The sequence below is a fragment of the Atractosteus spatula genome, chromosome 15 (assembly GCF_055471065.1).
Source record: "Atractosteus spatula isolate fAtrSpa1 chromosome 15, fAtrSpa1.hap1, whole genome shotgun sequence".
Lineage (NCBI taxonomy): Eukaryota > Metazoa > Chordata > Actinopteri > Semionotiformes > Lepisosteidae > Atractosteus > Atractosteus spatula.
The window spans coordinates 23,023,911-23,046,676 of record NC_142720.1 but is presented as its reverse complement, the minus strand read 5'-3'; the positions used below and the strand labels follow the sequence as shown (position 1 = coordinate 23,046,676).

Here is a 22,766-nt window from a genome sequence, read left to right as displayed (position 1 = left end):
TAGCCTTACAGTATAAGGCTCACTCCAGTCCATGTTCTTAAGAGAGCTGGAGTTTCAGAATTCATGGTCTCCAATACTTTGGCCTCACTAACAGTAGGACCATATGTTCCACCACATTCGTTGAAATTGGATGTGTGACGGGAAGGATTTATCATTGCGCTTAAGGTTATTGTTGTTCAGAAGTCCAGCACTAGGACTTCATTAAACCCTCTATTGTTAACAGCTGGGTAGGGAAGAATAAGCCTTTCACTAAGAAATTACAGACAAACTTTACAGGGAGATTTTATTACAGCATGCAGTTGATATTGGCAAGAATGGTATAACTTGTGGTGGAAACCTTCAGCTATTTAAATTGCAGTAGATCAATCAGGTCAGCATGTTTTCACAGCGCCTTGGGTTTCTGTTAGAAGAGGCAATCGGACTGCAGCAAAGTCTTCTAGTTAGCACAGCTCCAGTACAGTGCATACAAACAAGGACATGTCAAGTTTTCTTTAGGATCTCCAGGGCCATCTAAACACGCAATTGTATGGATCCATGTCCATGCTGCAATTCCAGAGGACCGGCTGCTCCTCCCTTCCTATCCCTTTCCGGCCTGTGATGGTGCTGCCATAGCAACAGCTGAGTCAGTCTCTCCTGTTAGCTGCAGAGCCTGGCTCACAGCGGCTCTCCAAACGCAAAAAGCTGATCACTGCTGATTTAATGCATCTTTCAGCTTTAGCTGGGTGTATCGAGCCCAGCTGTAAGGGTCAGTGAGTGTGTGGAATCCTGGGGCAAACACAGTGATAAACAAATGGGTAACGTCCCCACTGCTGTGAAGCACTGCCTGAGCTACCAGAATCTCAACAGGGACTATTCCTGGCTTGCACATTCACTGCAGGAAGAGAAGGTGAGGTGTCTGTCTTGCATACATTGAATACAAACTCAACAGTTAGATGGCAGATACAGAACAAAGGAATGCGCCATCCGTATCTCTCTCACTCATTGAAGATTTCATATATTAATAATATAATTTAATATATTAGTAAGAATAATAATATATTTTCCTTCTAGTGATGTAATCTACAGATACCAGTGTTTTAAAAGGGCTTTTCACATGGCAACATGTGTTTGTTCAGGTCTGTTTCCTCATTATTGCCGTGTTCAGTTAGACTGGAATGCGATCAGACAGAGTTACTGGCAGATGATGTGACATCACGCCACAGAGGATCTGGTGCCTGTAGCGCTGTGCTTCCTCCTGGTTACTCACTTAGAGCTGACTCCTACTTCACGTCACACAGGGGAGACATGTCAGAGGAGCAGCCTCAGTCGCTTGGTATCTCCATTTTTACTAATGTCTTCCTCATTCCTTGATTTAGCAGCTTTAGAACAAATGAAATGCTAACCTGATCACCATCTGAAGTGATTTTCTGCAGACAGTTGTATCCACCTTTAACTATGTCCTTCTTTTTTTTAAATTTTACAAATTCTGCCTTCTCTGGGACAAAAAATATTTTTCACATACTTATAGTGCTACACTGCATTATCATCTTTCTTCCGGACATTGTTAAAACATACTAAAATACATGGGAATTTTACATGATTACTTCCTCTGAGTGTATGCTGAAAAAAATAATTTAGTTCAAACAACAAAGTAGACTTGGCACCTTTTGAATACACAGCACAGCTGTGATACTTAAGTCAATTTCAATACTCTCTTCAATGACTTTACTTTATTGCTGCAGCGCAACGTAGATACAGATAATAGAATATAAGAATTCTATTATTAATTTTCATTTGTTTCAGAAAATTGGACTGCCTACGTTTGTTAAAATTGTGGAGGTTGGACCAAGAGATGGCCTACAGAATGAAAAGGTATATTTTTGTAATTATTTAACCCTTTAAGTTCTTCTTGCTTGTAAAGAATGTTAAAACTGAATCCATTTTTAGCCAAGCCTTTGTTTTACATGTGTACTTCAAAATGTCTGTCAAGACGTTTATTATAGCAGTGTGATATAACACAACATTTCTTTCTAGCCAGAGAGACATGATGAAGTTTTGATTTCCAACCATGGCAGGAAATTTGCTGTATGCCATTAGTGTGCTTGATTAAAAGCTTTGGTAATATTGTTTTTTTTATCTAAAATTGCACCATTTCACGGTATGATTAAAGTGTAAATACCCTCTGTAATGAATTATGAGACGTTTCTGTTTTACTCTTTGCACAAAAAGGGAATTTGATGTGAAACATGTTTATATTCCAGCACAGAAAATGCACCTTATGTTGACAAGATGTATTGATATGTATGAACATACATAGAAAGACATCAAGAAATAGAGTACATTGTTTCTGTGTTATTCTTTGAATTTTCATCAGAACGATATGCTGAAAGCAAAACGAGAGAACATCTAGTCTGTTGGTGTACAACCTGAAGCTAAATAATTAATAAAATGGCATGGGTAATGAACAAAAAAGGTTTAATTGAATGGCCTACTGTTCTTCCTAAAATACATGTCATTGTAGGTCATTCTAAAACATTAAAACTTTCAATCCCAAAGTACACATTATATTGCTTTTTCTGAGGCTTTGTCACAAATGTTTGCTATAGAATTAAACAACATCCATTACTCTTAATGTGAAATTACATTTGGTTTGACAAACAGTCAAAGACTTGCTTATTGGAAGCTTTGTCCAGACTGATTAATGAATAATTATTTGAATAAAATACCTGTTTCAGTTTTACAGAAAACCCAGGGAAACAGCGCAGAGTTTCAGAAGAGTAAATTACGGTAAAAGAACTGTTTCATTTTGAGAGCTTAATTAAGAAAAAATATATAAATTACAGATCCTTCATGATGTATCAGACTTCAAAAGGAACAATGCCTAGAGCAAACTGCAGGCAGAACACATGATATCCTGGGTTCTTATTACCTGCACAAAAGAAATCTGTTAATGTTACTGGAGACACTTCCTGGGTCAAGAATAAACTACACACAGAATTACAGGAACATTAGCACACTGAAGCCCGATCTGCTTAGATCTCATAGGCTAAGCACAGCTAGGCCCGGTCAGTAATGAAATGGGAAAGAAAGTCCAATTCGATGCCTCAGTATGGCGACTGGAGGTTCCAACCATGGGAGGAGCCACTAAACCGAGGTCCCGACAGCTCGCTCATTAGAGATCCGCTGGCGCTGCCCGTACTGGGGATCGTGAGTTCACGTGGGGCTCTTGCCAGGGCAGACTAGAGCCCTGGTTAAACTCCGCTCTGTGCTGGCAGTCTGGCCCCCCGAAACGTCTGCCAGCGTTTCAGATCAGCCAGCGAAGCCCTTTCTCGTCCACCTGCCCTGCTTTGTAGGGGGCTTCCAGCTCATAATGGTTTCCACGCTTCACCCAGGTCAGTGCTGGAGGACATGGTTGCCCTCCTATATGTTGAGGAGCTTTGGGATAAAAAGTGCTAAAAACAAAATCTTTTTAGAATTTTTGGTATGAATATCTATTACAGTACCTTCATTACCTTTGCTAGCTCAAAATATCACGGTGTATGAAAAACCCTGTAGTGTTCCTGAAAATTCAGCAACGTTTTCTGATTTCCATTTGTTTTACGAATAGCATTAAACAACATATGTTTTCCATTTTTTCTTTCAAATATTGTATTAATGAAATAAGCACCACATGACCTTATAATCTATCGGAAGTATGACATGACTTTACCAGATGGTTCATATGCTGGTTATGTTTAATGCTGGTAAGGTACATCTGTCTGTTATGAAGTCATGCTTAATTTTCTCCGTTATGGAAAGGATAGACACGCTGTATCTTTCATGGCTTTTAACTTTCCATCATTGTGCATTTGTGCACTGTAGAAGTGCTTTATAAGGAACATACTCCTCTAGGTCAAAGAGTGAGAAGTTATAAAGTTCAATCAGTGGAAATACAGTATGTCATTTTTAATTCCATTGAGCTAAAAAAACATGAAGACAGAGCTGAGTTCAAATCAAACTGAACTCATTCAATGTTAAGGGTATATCCAACAAAAAGGTGTAGAAATAAATCAACAAAAACAAGCAGCTGTGAAATGCAATATACTTTAGAATTTAAAGGGTTAGTTGAGAAAGTTAGAGATAGGAAAGACATATGATGTTGGCAAGAGCGCTGAAGACCAATCAGTGACTTTATTAGGACTAATACTGCTGTAGACTGAAGAAAGTTAGAAGAATAGTCTTAAAAGGGTTTCATTCAGCTTACCTGCTGCTTGGTATCGACAGAATTCTGGCTGGTTTCGTCAGCTGCTGCTGAGGTGCAACTGAAGTCCCAGTCCCAGAGAGAGCACTGACAACTGTCAGGCACCTTTTAAACTCTTTGAATTGTTTTACAGGAAATTGTTCCAACAAAAGTCAAAATTGAGCTGATAGATATGCTCTCGGAAGCTGGTCTACCAGTTATTGAAGCCACTAGCTTTGTGTCATCAAAGTGGGTCCCACAGGTAATACTTTTTTCACAGTCGCACTGTAAGGGGATACTCATGGTGGTCTCATTAAGTGTCTTTTGATGCTCTCCATATACTGCACCTACTATATTTTCATCTTTACAAAACAGCTGGTTCAGACTACACACATTTTGTTATAGCTTCTTAGCATTTACAAGATGTTTTCTGTGCAGAGTTAAAAGAGATATAGTTGCTCATTATGAGGTCATTTTAATCACATTTTCATAAACATCCTTATAATCACTTTGCTCAGATTTATGTAGTACTTTTTGTCATGTCAACCTTATTGTAGAGTACTGATGTGTACTTCTGCCAGTAAAATAGGAGTACTCTTGTGGTCTCTATTACCAGACCATCTGTGTGTATATATTTAGTCATCATGACCGATGACCTTTATACAGCCTAGAAATACTACAATAAAGATTACTTTTTTAAATACACTGAAGGACACATAAAATATTTTTTTCAGAATAAAGAGCAGATAAGTGTCACAATGTTATTGAACTCTGTTGTTATTATCATTCTTTACAAGATAATGAATTGGTCTTCCACTGTGTCTTTTTGATAATATTTATTTCAAAGATGGCAGATCAGACAGAAGTCCTACAAGGAATAAAGAAGTTATCTCATATTAAATATCCAGTTCTCACTCCTAATATGCAAGGCTTTCAGGCAGCTGTAAGTAAAACTGTTCTTTCAAAATACATTTTTTACAAATATAGAGCTTTTCTATAATTCATCTTCTTTTTCACTAAAACTTTGCTACCAATAATATCTGTGCATATCTTGCATACAAGCAAGCAATAAGCATTTCAGAATTAGCTAGCATTGGAGTATTTTTCCTACCATTAGGTCTGGGATTGATTGATGAAGTAATAAATCTAATTAAAATAAGTATTATTAAAATGTTAGGCTATTTTCCTTTTGTTTTTGGCCTTCACATTATTTTCTTAATTTCAGTCTAAATCAAAATTGGGCCTGTGAAGAATTCTGATTTAGGATGGTCCAAGTCACAAGTCTGACCTAGCTGTCCAAAAGCATAAGTATAATCTGGGCTGGTTCATTTTGAAATTGGGATGGACTGGGGTTCAGGACTATTGTATATTTATGCATGCATTAAGGTTTTAAGCTTCAAGTGAGAAGGAAAATTAGTTGGTTATTAGAAGCAGTTCTCAGAAAGACAATTACTTCATTACTTTTAGTAGACCTCAGCACAGTAATTCTCACCACAGCACCACATACTTAATGAAGCGATAATGAGCTGCTAGATGGATTTGTAATCTGGTTTTATTTTCTTAGGTTGCGGCCGGGGCTACAGAAGTAGCTGTGTTTGGGTCTGCCTCTGAAACCTTCAGCATGAAGAATATTAACTGCTCTGTTGAAGAAAGCATGCACAAATTTAGCGACATAGTCAGATCAGCAGAAGAGGCAAAGATACCAGTCCGAGGGTTTGTACATCATAGTCTTACACATCCTACCAAGAGGTAGCAGTTCACAGGGACTGCTTTTTTGTAAATGTTTACTGCCATGTTGCAAATCCTTTTCCAATTCAAGCCAACTGTGCATAACATCTGTGGTAAATGAACACTGAGCCAAACAAATGTGCAGTGGATTGTAAATAATGTGGCCAGCTCACTATTACCGCACACTGTGGACAGTCTGGTAGCTCGACTGTTTGTACTGTGTGTTATTTTCTGAGAACATTGTTTCTAACACAATCAGAATGGGAGACTGCTGAATAATTTCAGAGTGGACTTAAATACTAGCTCTTAAGGTTTCATGGCCTCAAGAATTATAGCTCAATGAAGAATTGGTTCACAATGTTTACCTTCATTACATCACCTGTGGGGTTATTTTGGAAGCTGACTTTGAGGACAAATAGTATGCCATTCTCTAATGTCTATGAAAGTAATGTTTTTGCCTTTTTGGAGCGACACGACTAAGTGTCCAATCTTTATATGTCAGCAAAAGAAAATTTGCTCCAACTCTAGAGCCATTTCAGCTTTTCCCATACTGTGTTGCTGTAGTGTTATTTTTCACACTGTATATCCATACACCTGTGTGAAATTCAGAATTCCTCTTTAATTTGTGTCTAAGATGCCTTTTAATTTCAGTCCACATTCCACTTGAAACTAAAGCCAAGGTTGCTGAAATGTGGCCTGATATGTAGTATGTAGTCATGCTCTGATTCCATTTTAATTCTAAGCAAGCCTGTTAACAGGACTGAAAAATGAAAGACCCCTGTAATGAAAAATGAGCTGTTGATTCATATCATTGTTAACATAGCTCTCTAAAAAGGTTTTTAGGGAAAAAAACCCTGGCAACAATCATTTACTAATGTATTTTTAGTGTCAGGAACATCAAAAATGCAAACCGTAAAACTTACAAATAAACAACCTGACTGGCCTTTCACTGTTCTGTAAAAAAGATATTTTGCCTTCATAATCCTTCATTGATGCACAGAATGTTCACTGTATTTATTTTATTTGAACAGAATTTTGTAACGGAATACTTAAACAGCTTCAAATTATGTTAGAAATTATAGGTAAGAAAGTCCAGTTCCAGATGCTCGTTTAACCTGGTGTTTCGTATCCGTTACAACTAGAATGCCAGATGTGGCTAACCAAATCCAGGATGTTTCAAATAGTGGAAGCAACTCTTTAATCTCAAAGGAACCAAAGCAGAATTACCATGGATACACATCAGTTTGACATCCTCGTTTTTGTTAAAATGACTAAGTGAGTGATGTTTGAAATGACTAAAGAACATTCTTTTCCCAGGAGGAGAGAGAGGCTCTATGGAAATTCCAGTAGCTGATTGTAAGACTACAATATTTACTAAGGACCCAAGCCCAAGAGAAACATTTTCTGCTTTACCAGTAGATTTTAAGTGTGCCCTGTTAGCTCATCTGAAGACAAACAGTTAATATTTTTATATTTAAAGGACACACTACTTTCCTATTCTCTATATTGTTGATATGGGGAGCAAATGTTAAAGACAAACACAGATCAAATGGTTTGATGAAGAGACGAGATACTAGAAAAGTAAGAATGTGCCAGTGATTTGTGTACTTCTGAACATATAGAGAATTTGTGATATTTTGTGTTTTATTACCACCCAAATTGTATTAGATTTTCCACTGTTTTCTAGAACGGTTATGTAATAGGTGTAAGTTATGATATGGTTCTCATAACCAGAATTGCAATGAAAGGTACAACGAATAGGACCTAATTGCTGGAACTTTGCTGGGCACTTCAGGAAAGGCCTCAGTGGAATACTGTTGTAGCACAGCAGAAAGAATCCATACTATGAGCAAAGAAGAGTTTAAGAATTTTACAAAAGAGAGAACTACTCAGGACTCAGGAAAGGAGCATGGTTTTTGAAGAGGACATCACTCCCCCCCACAATACAAACTGGAAGCTTTTAAGGCCCAGAAGACCATTTTGCTTTGCCTGCATTGGTTTTTTCAAAAGTTGTTTTCTCCCCCAGACCATTCATAAACCCCTAAAAAATGAAGTAGGACCCTGGCAACAAGCACAGAAGCAGCCAGGATGGACCTTTATACGCAGGTATCATTCCCAGCAATGATTACCACTGGCAGATCAAACCTACTGTTCCCGGGCCGTGTGGGAAAGCATGCAGTCTTCACCGACTATCCGAATATCAGAATGAAACAGCAGGGCTGATAGCAATAGCTAAGACTGTACATGTCCCCACTCTTCCTGGTTGCCCAGTCTTTAGACTTCTGTGCTCACAGGACCTAACACTCCAAGGAGCATTTGTAATTGTGTTTGATTGGCTATAACTTCCTTCTCACAGACATACATGCTCATCTTTGTGGGTCCTCTCTATCAAGTCTCATTCTATCTTTATGAACTGTTCTCTTATACTCTACACAAATCCCCAACATTAAACATATTTGAGGCATTTCTTTTATATAAAAGAAGATGCCGTTTTTATTTTAAAAAATCATGTACATTGTGGGAGCATCCCCATGTTGTCAAGAGATTATCTTTGCATGAATATTTTTTCAAAATCTGTCCAGTATGTGTTGGGGGAGACACCTGACAAGACCTCTGTCTGCCTGGGCAGGCCATTTCCAAGCAGAATCGTTAAGCCTCATCTACAGAAATGGAATATTTTACAAGTTTTTCCACTGACTAATTCTCAGTTCATGAGGTGCTGTAATTGAGGCACAGGAGATATGCTGGTTCATGAGGTCCATACCAAAGAGCAGTGGTATTCACAAGAAACCAACAAGCCCGTGAAATGACATCCTGACAGTTTAACAATGTCCTGGATATTTTCAAGATAAATGCATTCTAAACATTACATTAAAAAATAATTATAACTGGAAGAAAAGTAAAATACATCAAGCTTTTGTTTGACCTTTCTTTGTTCAATTTTTAGAGCATGCTGACTTCAGGGAATAGTGCCATGTCTTTTAAAACCACTGTTGAATTCTGTAAGGGAAAAAGAAACTTGACTTTTATCCTCTCATATTAAAGAAGGCTTCACCTTAGTTAGTCCTGGATTAATTATCTTCCATCCTGCATCTCACCTTAAATCTGAACATGAAGCACATTTCTTTTGGGTTTGAATTACAGTAGATTGATCTGTTCTTACTCAGTTTAATGCAAGGTGCTAAATAATTCTTGAATGAGTAAGAAAACACAAAAATGCCAGTGCCCAGAAGCTTGATTGGAATGAAACATAAATAACTAACATGAGAAAATTCATTTTGAACAAATAATAGCATGCAAATATTATATATTTATTAAATATTTTAGTGTGCAAATATAACTTCCCTTTCATATAAGTTTTTGACTCAAGACTAGATTTCACTACAATAAAACCGTTTTTATTTTCTTCTATTGAATTTCTACACCACCACTTGTAATACAGCTTACATGTACTTTCACACTTTCTAAAAAAGAGGACAGTTAACTGATTGAATCACACAAATAACAATGATCATGTCAGTAAACATGTGGTAATATGTATTGTATTGCACAGCCCTTTCACTGAATGCTAAATTCTAAAATTAATATATTGTAGATATGTGTCCTGTGCACTAGGATGCCCCTTTGAAGGATACATACAACCAGCTAAAGTAACAGAGGTAAGTTTGAGTTTTTTAATTATATACTGTGCAGTATCGTGTAATGAGACAGCCATGAAGAAAGTTAAAGGTACAACGGGAAGGGAAATATGGTCTGATTGGTCATTCTGACACTAGATCCACAATGTTATCCTGGCAAATTATCACAGACAAAGTGGCAGCATGCAAGAAGAATATGCAGTATTTCATCTGTGCACAGTGCCACAAAAAAGTTTATGAACTCTCTAGGCTGGTCCATATTCTCTCATGTTTTAGATAATTACTAAAATGTAATGATACCTTCATGCTTTCATGGGAGTCTTAGAGAAAGATGAAGACAGTCAGATTAAATGTATTACACTATATATTTTGATTAATTAATGATCCAACATCAAATATCCTGAGGTGAACAAGTCTTCTAAACCCTCAGATTCAGTAACCTGTTGCACTGTCTTGGGATGCCTTGGCTACAATTAGGTGTTTCTTTTAACGGTTTATCAGTCTCTCAAATAGGCTTCTGGAATTAGAGCCCATTTCTTCCTATAGAACTGCTTTAAGTCTGTGCCATTTAATGGTCTCCATAAACAGCTGGCTGCAGGACCTACCATCCAGTTTCCCTGGGGGTTTAGGTCTGACTTGGGTCTCCATGCTTGATGGAGAGGTTGAGGTTCTTCTCTTGGAAGACAGAGTTTGGTTTCGACAAAAACAAAACATACAAAACATTTCTCAATGTGGCCATTTGTAACGTTTTTATAAATTTGTTACATTTTGTGGAGTTTTCTGGATCCTCCAGATGATCTCTTTGGAGAACTTGAAATGGGAGGCAGTGTTCTTTTTTAGACAGGTTTTTTTTTCCTGGCTATTCTCCCACGACCAGTCCTGGGCAAAGTTTGTAGTTCCGTTTGTAGATTATGTCTACCAGTAGATGGATAGAGCCCCAAATGTTTAAGAATGGTTGTATTTCCATTCAAAATACTTTACTCATCCCTTATGCCCCCAAGTGGAGCAATTTAAGCAGCAAACAGTGCAACATACAGCATTCGAAATAAAACTGGTAAAAACCATGGCATCACAACATTTCTAAGAAATAAAAAAGAAAAAATGGTCCATAAATTGACCGTTATGTACGTAACAGATCGCATTTTAAGGACTCTGTCCTATACTACCAAATAAAATAATTAGTTCATTGCATATTTAAGAAAGCACTGAAGTACATGTACATTTTTAGGGGGCCTCTACCAAAAGAGATCATACTGATAAAACATCTTTACACAAAAGTGTCGTAACCCTCTCCAGGCTGGTAAGCACCAGCTACTCTATTGACATGAGGTGTTTCTACTAACCTGTATTTACTTGTTACTCAGTTATTTAACCACAGTTATTTAATTGTGCTAAATAAACTTGAGGTTGACGTATTATTTCAGGGACTGATTTTTTTATTATTATTTTTCTACTTCATACACCATTGTGTCTCGGAAACACTGAACAGGTTAGTATAACCTGCTTTGTTTATTTCAGAAAAGACCTGTTTTCATTAAAGCGCTCATGGTTAGAGACGATAATTTTCTGTGATTTTACCGAGTGCTCACAAACTGTCTTGGTACGGTAACCATTCTCCTCACCTCTAACACATGGTCATCGTCACGATACGTTATGAAACTTCTGCTTTAATTTTCTCATGACACTATGAATTCCGTAAAGGCAAACACAGTGTACAGTATATACAGTAGTGTGGAAAAGGATGTTCTCTAATTTTACTTACAATGATCATTTTAACAGTGCCCAGTGCACATTCTCTTTTTTACTCTTGTGAAATAGAAATGATGCACTTCAGGGTGCTGGTTGTGATGTTATAACATCACTTCTTCCTCCACCACAAGCACCCCAGGGGTAACGCTGTTGTCAGGCTGTCAGTCCCTCTCAGTAATCCTCATCTCGTTTGTGGTGAGGAGTGCAATGCTCTGGGATCTCCTCTTCACAGTTACCACATCAAGCACAAGCAACTAACCCCGTGTGGGAATTCAGTCTGACAGGCACAGTTTACATTACAGGTGGCTAAACGTCTGTACAACCTGGGCTGCTGTGAGATTTCCCTGGGAGACACCACTGGAGGGGGTACTCCGGGGGAAATGGCCAAGATGCTGGAGTGTGTCTTGAAGGAAATCCCAAGCCGGGCCCTGGCGGTTCACTGCCACGACACCTACGGGCAAGCCCTCGCCAACATCCTGACAGCTTTACAGGTACTATAACTCTCTGGGCGGGCACCCTGAGCCTGCAGGAGGCTCATCTCGCGCCGCGCCGCATGTTACACACCAAAGCTGAATACTGACAAACAAGAAAGCTGTGCCCTTTATAAAAATACACAGTGTTTTTATAAAGTTCAGTTTTTGAAAGACTTCGCATTCATATTTCAAGCCTAAACCTTTAAAGTTTGCCAAATAATAATAATATAACTGATTTGAAAAGAAGACCGATAATGACAAAGAAGACAATGACAACGGTGGTAATATTTTGAATACCTGACATGATGCCCTTGTGTAAAAGCCATTGACTTCAGTATTTCCTACATCTACTAGTCTGCAAATCATTCCCACATTTAGTACCAATTCAGTAAATGAATGGTAGGATCAGTGGCATGGTGCTTAGCACTGCCGCCTTACAGCTCTTGGGTCTGCGGTCTGGGGTCTGACACTAGACTGGGATCCTTCCTGTGAAGTGTGTATGTTCTCTCCACTTGCACATGGGAATTTGTTGGACACCTCGATTTCCTCCCTCCTTCCCGAGAAAATGCCATCAGGGTAAGCTAGTCTCTAAACTGTCCCTCTGTGTTTCAGTCGGTGTGTGTGTGCTCTGTGACATGCGGGCATCAACTCCAGGCTGTAGTACTGCTCTATGCTTCTGGGATAGCTCCATGTTGCTGTGACCCTTACTAGGACTAAATAAGAAGGATGTGTGGCATCAACGAATTCCCCCAATTATAGCAGACTCTGTAGGAGCTTAAGACCCCACCCCAACCAAACCCTGGAATTAAAATAATCTAAGTGGAAAGTAGCAGTGAAAAAAAAAGAACCTAAGGAAACTACTGAGCACATAAAAAAGAAAAAAGAGCAATGAGCTACTCACTTCAATAGTGGTGTTTTGTATAGCCTTTGTGCTTCTTTCACAGTTTGTCTTCCCCAGGAGTGCAGAAGGACTCTTCATCAGGTTAGCAGATGTAAAGGGTCGGTACAAAGGCTCACCTATTCAGTGTCTGTTCACGTGACAGCCCTCTGTCTTTCACAATGCCTTCAAGTTCAGGGGAGAGGATAGCCTGCAGGGCTCCTGCCTCATCTGTCTAAGAGCTGTTGAACTTTGTGACAAGGTTGTGCCAAGCCATCAGAAAAATGATCCCTTGCCTCACAGACACACATGGCAAACGGGATAATAAAAAGTAGAGACCCAGAGCACCGAAGCGGTCTTTCTAAACCATAAGGTAAAACAAAGCTCCAGGTACTTCACAGATGCCACACTGTTGACAGCCACACCGTGCACTGCGCAGTCCTTCTTGTGATGGGACTGGCCAGAGAAGTGCTGCAGAAAGCTCCTGCCCTTCAGACACTGCTCTCCGCCTGGTGTTTATTGAAATTTCAAAACCAATCCAACAATTACTATTGCTTTTTTGGAAAGAATTGTCCAACTCACCATCCTTTTTAAATACAGTACACAATTATAATAAACAACTGTTCAGCTTTAGCTGCAACACATCATACTCCAACTGCAGCATTCTTTGACATGAAAAATGTAAACCGTTTTTTTTAAGCAGTAAATAGATAATCTCTTGAGGGAATCAAAGTCTTTTGGACTTTATAAGAGCGCAAATGTTTGTATATAAATAAGATGACATACAAATCTTGTTATTCTCAAGAATGCAGAGATCTTTGAAACCACTCTTTGAAGTGCTGCAGAGAAGGACTAACATAATGAAGAGCAAACACTTATAATGAGAGCAAAACTACAGCTTTCACCATCAAAAAGCACCCGGCTAACGAGAGACTGAAGAAACAAAAAACAATGACTAGATTAGAATAAGAAACTAAGAGACTATTGTTTACCATGCAGCATGATGGCAGTTTTCAGCTTCACATGTTAGCATAATTTACCTAAACTTCAGACACAGACTCTGGCTCATTTGCAATGCCTGACTGGACTGAGGAGAGCCAGGAGCATACTTGTTCAAAACATGTTAAATTTCTTTGTGTGAATCAGCATAAAACTGATTCATTACAGCTGCAGAAAGACCACAAAAAAATAATAGGCAAGGAAACTTAGCCAACCATTTGTAATTCCCCAGCTCAAGAGACCTGATGGAAATTAAAGATTTTATCGTAGCCTTTCATTATGCAGTGGTAGCACTTCACACCACCAGCTGTGACAGAAATGAATTCGTCTAACCCTGTCAGAGCACAGTCACCTCTGCTTTTGTTCAATATAAAGGAATTCCAAGTTCTGTGGACTCCAATCCATTACAAATTCACCTTCGGTGTGGCACAAACTACTAAATGTGTACTCTTCCATTCATGGACTTGGCTTTTTAATTCATCAAGCATCTCTTTTCAGAAAGGTATCAACTTTGCTGTTTTTATTTTAATTGCAATAGTAATTAATTCACTTTAATGATAAACCTAAAAAGTGATCACCTCCAAATCATTCTGGGAAGAATTCCACATCTGTCTAAACTTTGCAGAATTATTATTACACACTACATAAGTAGTGACAAACCAAGATTCTTTGTTAAAGTAAAGTGAGTTTTGAAGGATGCAAGATTGTTTATTTAGGGAAAAGTGAACAGAATTATGTTTAATAAAATGTTCAGTGATCTAGGTTCTGTTGCCAGAAGGTATATCTTTATTTATAAATATTTGTTTCTATTTATATTGTTGCCCTAAGAGACCTGCAGTAACATTTCGACATTTTGTGAAATTAATAGTTCGTAAGGTTTACCGTTTCCCAGCACAGGGGTCTTGAAAATGTTTAGATGGGGTCTTTCACCAAGCAGGATATTGTTGGCCAGACTTCCTAAAGGAAGCAATGCTGCCTACAGGCCTAAATCTATCCACAAGAGGCTGAACAGTAGGGGCTGTCTAAATGATATTTAACAGAAACTAGGTGCCTCCATATAGACTATGGAAGCTTGCCTTGACTTTGGAAAAGTGAGGAGACACAAACGTACTATTTTTAATGCAACGCAATTACTGAAACGTTTAAAACTATCTGAATGAAATGGATTGCCTGCAAGTGTAAGACATACTGCATGCATTGGAAACAAGGAATCTGCATATTTTGACATCATAAGCTCTAGACAGTATCACTTTATACAAAGTGCTAGCTAATAAGACATCAATGCAGTTCTAAAATTTAAAACCAAGAGAGATTTTAATATACAATGTTAATAGCAAGCCTGGTTCCAAGCATACATTTTTTTAAAGCCGGTCCTTACCTCTACAGAAAGTGCCCTTTCATTTCAATGCACCACTGCTGCTTAGCAACGTTCACAATGGCATATGTAACTGTAAACCTAATTAATGTCCGGTTGATAAACACACCTTATGGAAGATGACACACAAAGTAGTCTGTGACTGTTCTACCACATCAGAGGAACCCAAAATATTTACTAAGCTCTCTTGTTAGTCTCCATAAACTAATCTTTTAATAGTCCGCCCAGACATTTCTAAAGACTACAGAGCACTTTTTTAATGATGTCTTTAAAAATCATAAAACTGCAATTGAAATTCTAAAGCATGGATCTAAAACCACTAAAAGAAGAACAGGATATAGGGTCTTAAATGGCTTCCATGGGATTACATAGTGTGTGCTTTTAATTATAAAATTTCTTATTGTTGTTTTGTGAAGGAAAGATTATATTGGCTCTTTTAATTTAGTGCTTCTTTGGGAGAACCTTTGGTGCAACTGTGGCATTTCCTCCTATTTTGACAGAGATTGAAACTGAGAACTGAAGAGAAACGTTGCTTTGTTAATCGAGCTCCAGATCGATGTTTTCTGTAAACCAAGAGCAAAGAGGAATCACAGAGGAACCCCAGCAATGCGCAAGCAGCTGCACCTTCTAGTAAAAGGCTCCTTTAAATCTGGTCATGTTAATGATTTGACAGGCTACAATTAACTTCCATTTTTAATTGCATGTTAAGCTGAGTGCCTCATTAGGATGCCTTCTGCCCTGGAGCTTCAGTACCTGGTATGAGTGCCAGGCTGTTGCTCTGATCAAAGCAGTGGAAAAACTGACCCCTTTCCAGGATCGGAGGTAAAAAATCAATAGCACTGTGTTCCAGAACCATCGATTGGAAAGAAACTCCATTTCAAGGACTAAAAAGAGCTGTGCATCTTGCAACCTACTGTATACATTGAACTTTTAAAGCTTGATTTAACTCTTCATTTAATCTCAATTTAACTTTAATTCTTAAGAAAAGACACCACAACTCTGGAATTGAGTGTGAACTCTGGATTGAAAGCTGTCTTTTGGCAGGACTCTGGTAGGGAAAATCTTAACAGTGTACCCATCTAAGTACGGTTTTTCTTCTACTCTGCTAGCACAATGAATGACACCATGTAATTTTAGTATCTTAAATTAGAAAAAGAAAATGTGTGTTCAACCATGATTAACATGGACTAACTTCGCCAAAACAATACTTAACCAATTGACTATTTTTTATCCTGAAGAAAGTGCAATAACCATAAATGTTCAAGAATCTCTCCTGATTGCAATTCAGGAGGCATTGTATCTTTACCATCTTCTGAATTCAGTTAAGAATTAGCTGGGTCTTTAGTCCAGTAAATTTGTTTTGTTAGACAAATATTTTGTAACATTTTGAATTTTGCACTGCATCCAAGGCACTATTTTGTTGTTTGAATATTAAGTCAATTTGAAACTAAATCGTACCACATTTCATTGGCTAAATACAGCTTTTAATGGAGCCAGCGCAGATTTCTGGATTTTGCAAACTTAGTTGAACATTGCCAGTTTGAGTTTCTGAACAAGTTTTACCGTATGTGATGTGAGGTCTGTGTTTTATTTCAAATTCTCTACCTGAGACCCGAGGCCTCCTGCAATTAGAGTATTGAATGGATTGACAAGGTAAATTACTGCTTAATGTTTACACAACAAAATGTCTGCCCAGTACAATATCCTACGCTGATGTCAGTAAAACCAAAGTCTGGAAATGTACAGTATAACCCAGAGTTGGTGATTTCTCTGTGCCAACACAAACAGCTATTAAAGGTTTGCATGACAGAAATCTTACGAAACAGTGCTGTGAACTGACCATTTATTACAAGTTAACAAGTAAAGCAATTGTCATTAAAAGCCCTGTTTCTTTGGGATAACTGCAGTTACGGTAGCAGAACCCCTAATGGAGCCTTTTATTGATCCTTGATAAAACACTGTCGGGGTCACAGGAAGGATAATGCGTTAATTTCTCTTCACTGTAGAATCTCCCAACATCTGGCCAAGCAACGGAAGCTGGAAAACGTCTTTAATATTCTCCTGACAGTAAAGTAGACATGTGGAAAACATTGTGATCTCTTAATCTGGAATGCTTCTGAAAAATAGACATTTGGATTCATAATTTGTAACGGTGAAGACAAAGATCCCAGAGCCTGCTGTAAATAACTCGATGGCTTTGAAGACAGGGGCCGCCAAGGCACATTAAATACTCATTTCCTCCTCCTGGAAAGTAACTAGTTAATAGTCATGCACCTGCACGGCAAATACTATAAATAACAGGAGCTTATCATGTGGCAGTTGTAAAGCAGCCTTAATACCATTTTTATAATAAAAATGACAAGCTCCTTTCTGTGCTTGAAATAGTAGAGATATAGACAACTGTTTGGATTCACAGATGTGAGAATGTTAAGGAAAGGCTATTTAATTCAGCATATCTGTGAACTCCAATTGCGTTTCTAAACAAAAGGCATTACAAATATATTATTGTATTTACAGGGTTATTAAGGACCAGCTGATAAATTGACTGCACACTCATGGAGCTACTGTGTTTTACCTTAATGTACAGAGTTGCAATTCGCCCGGACTTTCTTTAAAAAAATGAAACCACTTCATATTTAATTCAGTTTAGTGACTGTAATGACTCTCACTCAAGACCCAGGGAGCACATTGATAGATATTGACATTGTAGGCGCATTGTTCATATTTTTGAATCGACATGTGCCTTCTTCACAACGCCTCATGAAGCCTCTGTCAAAGAGCAGGAAGGATGACTCATCAGCCATTCACAGGCTACGCACATATTTGCAAAGAATTATGGGTGCAATGGCACCCTTCCTGTAAGAAAAATAAGACATACAGGATTGCTCACCACATGCTGTAAATGGCCTGTTAGTGTATACTAAATAAGCTGTTTTAATGGTAGATATAACCTAGTGTATCAGAGAGCAGGGTTTTGCTAAAACTGAAATCCCTCAAGCACAACTCATACAGCAGTGACACCTTGTGGTAAACTGCGTTGTAAAGAGCTGCTCTAGGCAGATCACTTCACTGCTGCCTGCAAATCAATCCAGCCTAGTCCGTAACACGGCATGATGTTTATGTAAACTTCTGAGTCCGAATTGAGCAAAAAGGTATTGTAATGTAAAAATGAACAGAAGTGAGTGGAAGAGATTAAGTAAATTGGCCAGAAATTAGAAATTAAATGAGAGAAAGATTAAAATTCTACGGAGGCCAAGAACTAAACTCTTAACAAGCAAAAGAAAAAAAAAACAAGACTTCTTACATGAAACTAGCATTGCCAAAATCATCACGGTGTTCATCTGAGTAGACCAGCACTGGCTCACATGTACAGTGGAACAGTTTGTAACAGGGCCATCAACTGTCTCCATCAACATGGAGACCAGACGTTTTGTGGTGGGGCTATAAAGACATATTATCTTCCCGAAAGTACAAATTCTGTAATTATTTCAATTGCAAGTGTTCTCCACTCAAAATAGAGTGCAGGAAAGTTAAACAAGAACAGTCCGGTGATGCATGATTCTTATTTGATGTGATGTGATGTGAAGAGAATATTCCTATGTGGATAATACTGGGGTATTGTAAGCAGAAACTGTCTTTACGACAGTAAAGTATCAGCTTTGTGTATGTGTTCCCCATGCCTGTATTTTCTTACACCAGACATCTGTTAGTCAAATAATGTACAACAGAGGTCCAATAACAAGAGACTGCACAACTCCTGTCCGAGAACAAGACATTTTTCCATTATACTAATTATTTGTTCCATGTGATATTATAGTAGTAGTGACAATTCCCTTAATCTTAGCTCTTCCGTTTCTTCTTGCTCACAATGATAGAAGCCCGAACTCTTTATGGCTGTCTTTTGAGAGCTTGCCAACTAGTCCAAGAACCACGCAGGGTCAGCCATTTATACAGCGCCCCTGGAGCAGTTGAGGTTAAGGGCCTTCCTCAGGGGCCCAACAGAGTAGGATTCCTCCGCCGGCCACGGGATACGAACCAGCGACCTTCCAGCCACAGGCGGAGATCCTGAGCCAGAGAGCCACCACACAGGTTGTGAACTGGTTGTGAACTAAGGCTTAAATATAGTCAACAGAGTTCAACTGCAATCAACTCATTCTGCTGTGTCTTTCATTCAGATGGGGATTTCTGTGGTGGACTCCTCAGTGGCTGGTCTAGGGGGCTGCCCCTATGCTGAAGGAGCCTCAGGAAATGTGTCTACTGAGGATGTCCTGTATATGCTCAATGGTTTAGGTATTGATACGGTAAGTGTTGTTTGAGAAGATAAATAACCTTTGAAGCTTCATTTCTCTTTGCACCTGATCAGATTCGTGATCTTCACCCTAGATGCCTAAGTTTAAACAAGAAACTTTCAGAACAGCAATCCTTTATGAATGAATGGCCAGAAATAGTCAGAATATTCATCTCTTGTGAGTTGTAATCTTTAACCTTGCAGCTTGACAAACAGAAAAGCAAGCTTTCTGTTTTTGAGAAGAGAGCAATTTGCCTGTAAATGTAATACAAGAAATTCACTCACCCTGGAAGCACAACAAGCAATAGAAGTTGAGGAAAAATAAAAGCAACAAACACTTGCATGGACTGTGTGTTAATTCATCACTGAAAAAGATAACCACAACAAATGACTTCATTTAAAATCTAGTGTAAACAGAATGTTCACAGGTAAAGTCACAAAGATTGATGGGAAACTAAAGGATATGCATCCGTTTTAGCGACATAAATGAAGATTTATCAGGAAAACGTAAAATGGTACTTTTATTAAAAAATAACTCTGATGTCCCTGTGACTGTATCCATTGAAAGGTGCTAACAGTGCCTAAATTAAAAGCATTTGTCTACAAATAAGGAAAATGTCAGAGCTGAGTCTTTATCCACAAGAGCCAATTTATGTTGACAATATTGTAACGCTTACGGCCGACAGGTACTGTGTAAGAGCCGGCGTACCAGAGCAGGTGACGTCACCGCCCTTCCCTGTGATAGCAGGACTACAGCTACTGGGCTGTGGAGAGATCTCTCTTTAGCTCACGGGGCTAGGTCGCTGCAGAGAGACGCGGAAGTCCCGGGTTCGAGCCTCAGTCGGGATGGGGCCGACCAGATGCGGCAAGGGCGCCCGCCGGAGCCCCCGTTGCGTTACAATATAAAGAAAACCGCACAAGTAAATAACACACATGTACTGTACATGCACAGGAGAATCATCTGTTGAGCGGTGGCATGGCCGCAGGTATAAATAAGAATTTAAACCTGTTTGATGAGATGAGAAAACCAGTATCTGCGTTCTGAGAGGGAAAAAATTGAATTAATTAAACAAAGGGTGTGAAGGGCGCTTTTAGGATGAAATGTTTTAGGCAAGAATCGTACCTGATAGACTGGAGTAGGGCCGGAAGATCAACACCGACGATTTTGTGACAGTTTGGCAATACTCCCCAACTTCAGATCCCCAAACCCATAGATCAGTGCAAACGTTAAAGCAGATTCTATCTACCTTAAAATGTTTAAGCTTCCTTAAAGCTAACAAGCTAGGACTTTCTCTGCTCTACTCGTTACATTAAAAACTGTTTTACTGTCAGGGCTCCCCCTTGTGGTTCGGATATACGTTTATTTGTGCTTCAAAAGATTTGATTTCGGACCGTGTTTGCGACTGCAGGGAGTGGATCTTGACAGAGTGATGGAAGCTGGGGACTTCATCTGCAAAGCCTTAAACCGGAAGACAAGCTCCAAAGTTGCTCAAGCCATCTACAAGCCCTAGGTTTTAAATTGTTGTTTCCTATCGAACAGGAAGAAAATATGCCGACATGCGCTCCTCTGTGTTATCTGTTCACCTGTGCTTTGATATGTACTGTATATTTTGCATTGTTACCTATCTATGCTGCAGGAAAAGATACATCCTTGTAATATAAAGCACTGCAGAGCCGAAGTATATACTGTATATATTAATGCTGATAACCATTTTAAAACCAAAGATTGTGATCGTTGCAATTTCTAATCACACATTTGTGTGGATTTTGGATGTGTAGTCTACTGATGAAATGAGAAGGGAAATCATTCCACACTTGTGAAAGCAATTCCTTTGAGTTGGTGTTTCTCGAACTCCATGGCCATTCATTTCCTGCTAGAAATGGTTGTAATTCGATTCAGATTGGAGTCCCAGGTAGGTCACGGGGGCCACCACACTCTAGAAACCAGCACAGCTGATTATTATCATCAAGAAAATATATTTTCATTTCCTGAATTCTTTCCAGGCAGATGGTTCCAAGCACCACCATGTTGTACATATCTATAACTTTACTTTTTCCAGTTTAAGTCCCTCAGAAAGGTTAATGTCTCCCTTCTGCCTGTTTTTTTTATTGCAAAAACAAATGACACTTTTCCTCATCATAGGATTGCAGAAATGGTGGTATTTTCTTTAATAACACCACATCTTCAAATGAAATGCTTGACATTTTCCTATATACTGTAAGTTAGTGGAAACTATTTTTCATTCAATAACTTCATTCATTGAATGTTATTCATGCAATGACTAATTACTTAGTCAACGAGAAATTAAGCAGTACATCCTAATATCTACCTGTAGATATAACAGTAGAAGTTTTTGGAAATAGTGAATAAAAGGGCTTTTGAACCTTTTATGCCCCAATCACTATCACATGAGCCACTGTCCTTCTCCAGCAGTGTTAAGATATTAACTGTATTTGTTATCTCAATACAACTGTCCACCTGCTTCACTGGGGAGAATTGTCATCTACATCCATTCTGAAATTCATTCGGAGTATTTAGAGCTTCATCCAAAACGTTAATTTCAAGAGCTTTGATTTCCCTTAATTTTGTTCTCAATTATGAAATTCTTTTTGGTTGCTTGCAATGATTCCTCGTGCCTGATGTCCAAACAGATGTCCATCTACCGGGGTCCTCAGTGGTGCATGAGTGCAGCTACTGATGTTATACGACCACACAGAGAGCAGCTGTGTGACTGAATGGAACTACAGCAAACCCTCGGTTTAACAGACACAATGTGCTAAAGGGGAATTCTGTCTGTAAAATCAGAAATACTAGACTTTTCACACAATTAACATTTTTTAAAATAATTTTAAGATGTTGATGTACAATACCTTCTGATTTTTCACAATAAGATTGCTGAAACAGATCAAATGACTTGAAAGCAATAAACATTGCAACATTTCTCATAAAGTGTGAAGGTCTCTTTTTTAGCATTTAAACTTCCATGGTCCTGCCCGACACAGGTGTGGGTGAAGAGCTCAGTGCCACCTGGGACCCGATAGTGTCTGCCTCCCCGTACTGTCCTGGACTGGACCGGACCAGAACGCCTAGCTGGGATGTGTCCCAGTGGAAAGACTGGCTGGATTGTACAACGGTATACATTATACATTATTAAATAAACATTTTATTTAAATACAGGATTGCATATGTAAAACGTCTTGCATCCAAAAACTCACTGACGTCAAGTTGTTTCCAGAGTCCCGAGCTTTCCAAAAAAAAAATGCTGAAACTCAAGGAGCAAAAACATGTCAATTTATTGAGTAAAAAGTGCATAGCAAACAGCTGCACCAGCGCACAATACACAGGCCTGAGCACAGCTGTACCCGCGCTCAATACACAGGCTGAAGAGTATTTAATCGGATTCAGGGATCATGCCAGTCCCCACAAAATAAGAACATGGC

At 38.7% G+C, this 22,766-nt stretch overlaps 1 protein-coding gene across 1 annotated transcript; it reads left to right on the top strand.

Annotated features, from left to right (window-relative positions):
• The first annotated feature begins 620 nt into the window (after window positions 1-620).
• hmgcll1 (3-hydroxymethyl-3-methylglutaryl-CoA lyase like 1) lies at window positions 621-22,267 on the top strand. The gene is made up of 9 exons (XM_088933858.1): window positions 621-886; window positions 1,783-1,851; window positions 4,353-4,460; window positions 5,046-5,141; window positions 5,763-5,911; window positions 9,522-9,585; window positions 11,616-11,804; window positions 19,213-19,338; window positions 20,735-22,267. The coding sequence occupies exons 1-9, from the start codon at window positions 791-793 to the stop codon at window positions 20,834-20,836; spliced, it is 999 nt and encodes a 332-aa protein (XP_088789984.1). The 5' UTR covers window positions 621-790; the 3' UTR covers window positions 20,837-22,267.
• Window positions 22,268-22,766: the final 499 nt, after the last annotated feature.

What these genes read in the sequence shown, in the direction of transcription:
- hmgcll1 (XM_088933858.1), top strand. Translation starts at nt 791, where the DNA reads ATGGGTAACGTCCCCACTGCTGTGAAGCACTGCCTGAGCTACCAGAAT. An exon ending in TGCAAGGCTTTCAGGCAGCT is followed by an intron (nt 5,142 to 5,762) that starts GTAAGTAAAACT and finishes TTATTTTCTTAG; the next exon opens with GTTGCGGCCGGGGCTACAGA. An exon ending in AACCAGCTAAAGTAACAGAG is followed by an intron (nt 9,586 to 11,615) that starts GTAAGTTTGAGT and finishes TTTACATTACAG; the next exon opens with GTGGCTAAACGTCTGTACAA.